The sequence below is a fragment of the Ctenocephalides felis genome, unplaced genomic scaffold (assembly GCF_003426905.1).
Source record: "Ctenocephalides felis isolate EL2017-DRISC unplaced genomic scaffold, ASM342690v1 CF-g0.4_SCAFFOLD_00845, whole genome shotgun sequence".
NCBI lineage: Eukaryota > Metazoa > Arthropoda > Insecta > Siphonaptera > Pulicidae > Ctenocephalides > Ctenocephalides felis.
Window position 1 is genome coordinate 10,682,822 of NW_020536999.1, and position 7,977 is coordinate 10,690,798.

The following is a 7,977-nucleotide window of genomic DNA, read 5'->3' on the forward strand; positions in this document are numbered from 1 at the left end:
ACCTTTGCCAAAAACTAATTGCCACGTCTCCTCATCGAATCGATTATTTGTTTAATCATTCAAATCGGTTGTTCTGTACGCTCGAAATCATCGACGAAAAATTGTATCCACACATACACACACACATACATCCATATTTCTGAGGTATGTCAAAATGTTCAGAAAATCTGGAACGTAAAGATATGCAAAAACAATTTAATTTATAAAAAATAATTTATTCGGTTAAATATATTAATTTTGTATTACAAATTAGTAATGTTTTTATCAATTTTCAGGGAGTTTTGAAGTTGATCCTAATTTATATGTGGATCCTGAATGGAGCACGCCTCCAAATCGAAGTGCTCCCACATCTGGGGCGAGCAGCGATTGTGGAGCAGTTTCTCTCAGCATCAGCTCGAACTACAAACGAAGGGGTTCCGTACCGTGCGAAACTCCTGCTAAGGTAAAACTTAAAATTTTATATCAACTTATCCACAGATAACATGCACTGTATCCATTAACCAAACTAGTGGTGTATGGCATCATGCCTTGAAGCAAATTGCTGGAACTTCTCGTACCGTAATGAAATATTCGAGAAATTTTAATCGTTTTCAAATATATTATTACAAATATTGTGACTTTCATTATTGTTGCTATCTTGCTATATCTGAGCAAATCAAATGTAAATCATAATTAAATCAATTTATCTCCAGAACATTAACAATCGTCATTTCATTTCGAATTCAATTTCAAAAAAAATGCCTAATTTACACAAAATTGAAAAAGTGCTCCCGTATAGTCACAGTCTAAGCGCATTTATTTGCAAATAATTCTGTGCGACATTTTCACTTATACTGTGCTCAGCTTGGCGGCATTTTCACATTTTTCAATAGTTTTCACAAAAATGGAAAAGTGCTCCAGTGCATAAACAGTCTAAATGCACTTTGGGAAATATTTGTACCGGAGTGGCGCTTAGACTGTGCTTAGCCTGGGTAATTTTTTTGAATTTTTAATCCAAAATTACAAAAATAAAAAAGATGTAAAAATTTGTCATCCTCAAAAGCAATTATTTTGTCAATACAAGCAGATAGTTTTTTAGATCATTCAAATCCGATACTCCGTTCTCTCGAAAATCGATTTGTATTTTCTACACTCTTTGCTTCGTATTTCCGTAACGGCTGGACCTGTCTTTGCCAAAAACTAATCAGCACATCTCCCTATCAATAGAGATCGAATATTTTTTAAACCATTCAAATCGGTTGATCAGTGCGCCCGAAAACGTGGACGTAAAAATGCGGACATACAAAACACACACACACATCCATTTTTCTGAGCTATGCCAAAATGTTGTAAAACCTTCAAAACGTCGAGAAATGCAAAAATTTTCATTTTCGATATTCGGCCCATTACTATAACTACCCTACGGGAAGTTAAGGGGTACAACAAGTGTGAAATTTTCAAAAAATCGAATTTTCAATTTTTTCATATTTCGATACGTTATACCTTTAAAAATAACATACCAAAATTTTAAATCGATATCTTACATAGTTTTTTAGTTACAGTCATTTAAAGAGTATATATATAGTATATAGTATAACGATCGTTTAATCTTTAAACGCGTTTTTCTCGAAACAGCATTTTCTGAATTTGCTGCAGCGATCACTCAAAAACAAACGATCCGATCACTATCAATTTTTTTACATGTTCTATATATAGTTCTCTGTAAAATGAACTATTGATTTTTTGATAGGATCAAAAATCGAATTTTGGCAGTCCAAAAATGACCAAAATTTTAGGTAAAATTCGACTTTTTTTTTTAAAAAAAAAGCGCCGTCATTTTGTCAATTTTTGATTTTTTTCTTCATCGTAGTTCATTTTACAGACAATATTATCTAGTTTAACGAGATTTTTTTTTAATTTCATCTACGTAGTTGGCCGGAATCACTGCAGCAGTGAAGGGCCTTTGTTTGTCGCGCCGTTAGAGATCGACGATAATTTAAAAAATACTTAATTTTTTTTTTTTTTAATTTTACTATGTATTCTTAAAACATGTATAAATATATTCCTAAAATTTTGAAATGATTGATAAAGCAGTTTTTTTTAATATAAATTTCCAAAAATCACCTGTTTTTGATGCGGTTACACTAGTTGTGCCCCTTAATAACATACACTCTATCCATTACCCAGGTCCGCGCCGACGACTTATCAACCCCCGACTCCGGCGTCCGGGCGCCGCCGCTGCGCCCGAACGGCGCCAACAACCAGCAACCACCAACGTCCGCCAGTTCGAGTCACAATCACCATCGACAGAAGTCGACCAGCCAAAGGACCTCTACAAGCCCGGAGCAGGAGAACGTCGCCCAGACCGCAGGCGGGTTCCTGGCGGCGCCTCCTGCCGCCGGAGCCGGTAGGAGGAAAGGCAGCGTTAACACGATTTTGGGCGATAGTAGTAATGGCAGTGGCGGCGGCAGTTCGCAGCAGCAGCAGCAGAGGAGGAGGGGCAGTCTGCCTGCTGATGTTGTCACATTAGGATACACGGGTAAGTGGGATGGAGAAATAGTAATATTTTTACGTTATTAGTAGGACTTGAATTTTTATATTTTCCTTCTTTCTTTACTTTAGTCTTTGTTTACTCTATTATTTCTTTGTTTATATTGCTAGTAGGATGATGGGACACATATAGTTCTCGAAACGTACAATTTAGTTTAATTTCAAAGTTTGACGTTTTCTCGAAAACGACTGAATCGATTTCAACTAGTCGGTCGCATGGCATCGTGCCTTAAGGCAAATTGCTGGAACTTCCCGTACCCTTTTCCGCACATTTTTGATAATTTAGATTTTTTTCGAAGTTTTTTATTTTTTGGAATCTAAAAAAACGTTTTTTAAATATTTTGAGAATTGGGAAATTTTTGAAAATATTCGATTTTTTTTAATTCTCAAATTTTTGTAAAAAAATTTTTTTTTTAATTTTTCGAAATTTAGTTTTTTTTTTTAAAGGATGAAAAATTTCGAAAATTTGAATTTTTTGAAACTTTGAATTTTTTTTTGAAAATTTTGATTTTTTTTTTAATTTTCAAAATCACTAAATTTTCTGTAGATGCATTTTTTGCACACTATCTACTCATGTAAAATGTTCTTTGAATTATTAAAATCGGACGCTCCGTTCTCTTCAAAACTGAGTTACCGTTTTTGGAACTTTTTGCCCCGTATCTTCGGAACGGCTAGACGTGCCTTCGCCAAAAACTAATCAGCGCGTTTCCTTATCAATATGAATCGAATATTTTTTGAATTTTTTAAATCGGTTGATCGGTGTTCCCAAAATCGTCGACGAAAATTTGTATCCGCACACACACACACATACATCCATTTTTTATGGTATGCCAAAATGTTCAGAAATCTTTGAAACGTAAAGATATATAAAAATTTTCATTTTTGTTTTTTTTTGCGATTACTATAACTAAGTTAAAAAATATTTGGTACAACTCGATAAAGACTAGTCTTACTTAGCTTTATTAATTTTTTATTAACTTCTCGTAAGGCAAGTTATAGTAATCGCAAAAAAATCGAAAATGAAATTTTGTATATATCTTTACGTTTCAAAGCCTTCTGAACATTTTGGCATACCTTAGAAAAAATGGATGTATGTGTTTGTGTATATGTGTGTGTATGTGTGTTCGGATACAAATTTTCGTCAACGATTTCGGGAACACGGCTGAACCGATTTAAATAATTTAAAAAACATTCGATTCGTATTGATTAGGAGACGCGCTGATTAGTTTTTGGCAAAGGCAGGTCTAGGCGTTCCGAAGATACGGGGCAAAAAGTGCCAAAAATGTCAATTCAGTTTTTGAGAGAACGAAGCGTTCAAATTTAATAATTCAAAAAACATTGTACTTGTATTGACGAGATGAAGAACTGACTAAATTTTTGAAAAGGCAGGTCCAGCGGTTGTAGACTCTCAATAAAAATAACTTAAAAAAAATTAAATTTGCCTTAAGGCACGATGCCATGCGCCCACTAGCTTATATATGTTTATTTTTCTTTCGTTTGTGATGGCACACATATGGTTCTCGAAACGTACAAGTTTGACTTTTCCGGACGTTTTCTCAAAAACCGATACACCGATTTCAAAAATTCCGAAGCCCCTCGATATAACTCGCTTTACTCAGTTTCATTAATTTTTTGTATACATATATGAAGAATATTTTATTATTAATTTTAATTTCTGCGTCTGTTTCTGCAGGTAGCTTCAGGCGTTGATCGTCTACGAACAAAAACCAAAACGAAAGTACCTCCTAAAGCTGGTTCTTTCAAGTAGTAATATTAAAACAAATATAAGATTTTTTTTAACTTTCGAACAAATTTTAATATATTTAAAAATAATTATTTGTGTTTATCGATTTAACGACAAGCGCTGCCGAGATACCCAGCGCGTGCGTTTAAAAACGATTTAAAAAAAAATGCTGATGAAAACTGGAGGAAGAAAATTACATACGAAACGTATCATAGTAGAAAAAAGTTTTTTATTTCATCCAGTTTTCATTATCAATCATTTTCGTTTCCAAATGTTTTCCTAAAATTAAAGATATGAAATGATTGTGAATATATAGTTCAATTTGTTATTTATAAGTATATTGTTGTATCGTTGTTGATTAGTTTTTGACATTGCAAAATAAATGGGCAATGCCAAAGATTAGAAATTATTTGACTTGTTGAGTCTTTTAGTAATAATGATGTTACGATATGGCTAAGTTGATATGTCAAATTCCAGGTTTCGTTAAAACGATAGAAATAATTGTGAATGGGGTCGCGTGTATGGATAAGGGTCATATATGTGCAGGGTATCCCAGAATTCAACGTCAGGCCGAAGCAGGGGACAAAATCTATTTTATTCTATCAACCTAAAATGTTCAGGGCGAGAACAAAATTCTGAGCGAAATGTATGAGGCATTTTTGCCACAAGTGAGTGATATGAATCTGACGTGTTTGTTGGGGTCACCAATAATGGGTTTATTGGTGATTTTTATTATTTACTCGATTTTTTTGTTTGAAACTAACAAGTATGACATTTGCAAAAGTACTAGTACACATTTTTAAAAAGAGATTTATGGGGCAATTCTGCCGTAACAGAGTTGTCATGGCAACGCTCTTTTATGCTTGTTCTTGGTATTGAATATTTTGAAAATTTCTATCTATTTCGCGTGCGATCAGACATATTTCACATATAAACAAGCAAGGATGAATGTTATGATAACTGCACCATCTAGAATTCTGTTATCATAAGATTATTCCTTGCTCGTTGCCATGACAACGCTATTTTATGAGCTATGCTACGGCAGAATTGCCCCATTATTTTCATATTTATGGTTTAATAAATATTTGATTGCCTTCGACCAAAAAGTTCTTTTTTTTTTCAAAATTACATCTATTTTCACCAGATTTCCAGGATGTTCTTAATTACCCATCATTGTTTCTAATTTTTTTATGGTGGTTTCAATCAATCCTTTCACCCTGTTTCGGCTTGACGTTGAATTTTGGGATACCCTGTGTATGTTTTTTCTCAGGATATACGCACATAGACTTTCTTAAGATAAACATTTTTATGACAAAAGACTCGATTACACTTTTTCATTCATGTTACTATAGGTGTAATACATATGTGTAATAGTTATTCTCGGTTACATGTTTTATCTTATATAGCAATACTATGTATATAAATTCATAAGAATTGAAGCGTTGCATTTTTAAATAAAACATGCGTGAAGTTGAACTAATAATAATGTTATATTGATATTTTTGCCATTTGGAGGTTAGTTTTCAGCCGTTAACAGTATCAAAATTTATCAAATTTTAGTATTTTTACATATCAGTTTTATCTAACGTTCTATCTGCATTTGTAATGTCGAAAAATATTATAGGCCTACGGAAAATAGTTTCATAACAAAAAATAGTTTAAGTTTGGTATTGGTACAGATACAGGTCAATACACACATTTCTACCACTTCTCCATGACGAGTATACACGTCAATCGCAGTTAACTAACTTCAGAAAAGAAACACGCAACGAAACAAATATATTTTACACGCACGGCGAATATATTCGCCAATACCCGCAATTCTGTCATTTCTTCATGACGAATATACACGTCGACGCAGTTAACTGCTCAAGAAAAAGAAACGCGAAACGACACGTATCTGGTTAAGAGAAGAACTATTTTCGACACGCACGTTGATTCACAAAATTTTTCTACTCGCCATGACGAGTATACACGTCAGTCGTAGTTGACAGCTTATGGAAAAAATGTATCTAATTTATACACACGACGGATATACTCGTCAATACACAAAATTTTGCCACTTCTTCATGACGAGTATATACGTCAATTGCAGTTAACTAACTTAAAAAAAGTAACGCAAAACGCAAATGTATCTAATTTACAATTACACAACGAATACACTCGTGAATACACAAAATTCTGTCACTTCTTCATGACGAGTATACACGTCAATCGCCGTTAAATGTTGAAGAAATGAAACGCGAAACACAAATATCTAATTTACACGCACGGCGATACACAAAATTTTGCCTCAATTTATGACGAGTATACACCTCAATGGCAACTAACTAACTTTAGAAAAGAAACGCAAAACGCAAACGTATCTAATTTAACACACGACGAATATATTCGTCGATACACAAAATTCTGTTTTTTTTTCTAAGACGAGTATACAAGTCAATCGTAGTTAACTTACTTTAGAAAATAAATTTGAAACGTAAAATGCATCAATTTTACATGCACATCGAATATATACGTCAATACACAAAATTCTGTCACTTTTCCATGACAAGTATACTCGTCAATCGCAGTAACTTGTTTATGAAGTAAAAAAATCTGGTTAACTAACTTTAGAAAAGAAACGGGAAACGCAAATGTATCTGATTTTACACGCACGACGAATATAAAACAAAAAATTCCATCGCTACTTTATGACGAGTATAATCGTCAAAGGCAGTTACCTTACTTCATAAAAGAAACGCTAAACGCAAATGTATCCAAATTGCACGCACGACTAATATACACGTCAATACACAAAATATTGCCACTTTTTCGTGACGAGTATACGCGTCATTGCAGTTAATTAACTTTAAAAAGAAACACATAACGCAAATGTATCTAATTTGCACACACAACAAATATACTCGCCAATACACAGAATTATACCACTTCTAGGACGAGTATACACGTCAAACACAGTTAACTAACTTTAGAAAAGAAACACGCAACAAAACTCATCCAATTTACACGCACGGCGAATATACATAAAATTTTGCTAATTTTCCATGACGAGTATACACGTCTAATGCAAGACGAAACGACGCAAAGCGAGGTACGGGCTAACATGGTTAATTATTAGTTCTTGTAAAAAACAAGAAAAATAATTATATTTTAAGAATCTCTATGTGCGTAAATCCAAAATAATTTTAATAAATTATTATAATTTTTGGACGAATGAAATATAAATGTGAAACCAAATATGATGTATCCCGAATATGTTCAACTATTATTAATTAGTTAATATTATTATATGAATTAATAATACGATATCTCTCAAAAGTGTTCCAATTAGTAATTACAATTAATTATAATATATTATAGGGTATTGTGTAGAGTTTAAAATTAATTATTATGTTGAAGTGTTTGTAAGCTCAGCATTTTATTACTAGAGTGTAATAAGTATAATGTATTAAATTATGATGTAGATAGACATATATGTTTATATATATATATATATATATATATATATATATATATATAAAACATGTTTATAGATATGTAATTGAACATTTTTTAGTGTTTATATATGTATATCGACAAACTCGTTTCAATGTTTGTCGAGAGTTTTGAAAAAAACAAGCAGAAGCATACACAAGTACATTTATCCCTTATTTTAACATATATATATATATATATATATATATATATATATATATATATAT

General features: G+C 32.5%; 1 protein-coding gene and 1 pseudogene across 1 annotated transcript in view; both read left to right on the top strand.

The window, feature by feature from the left end:
* Nucleotides 1-4,297, top strand: part of LOC113377770 — a 188,701-nt pseudogene extending 184,404 nt beyond the window's left edge.
* Nucleotides 4,298-4,917: 620 nt separating this feature from the next.
* The window catches only part of LOC113377781, a 39,559-nt gene continuing 36,499 nt past the window's right edge, over nucleotides 4,918-7,977 (top strand). Inside the window, exon 1 of the mRNA XM_026618204.1 lies at nucleotides 4,918-4,941. Coding sequence (XP_026473989.1) covers nucleotides 4,918-4,941 — 24 coding nt within the window. The remainder of the gene's footprint in view (nucleotides 4,942-7,977) is intronic.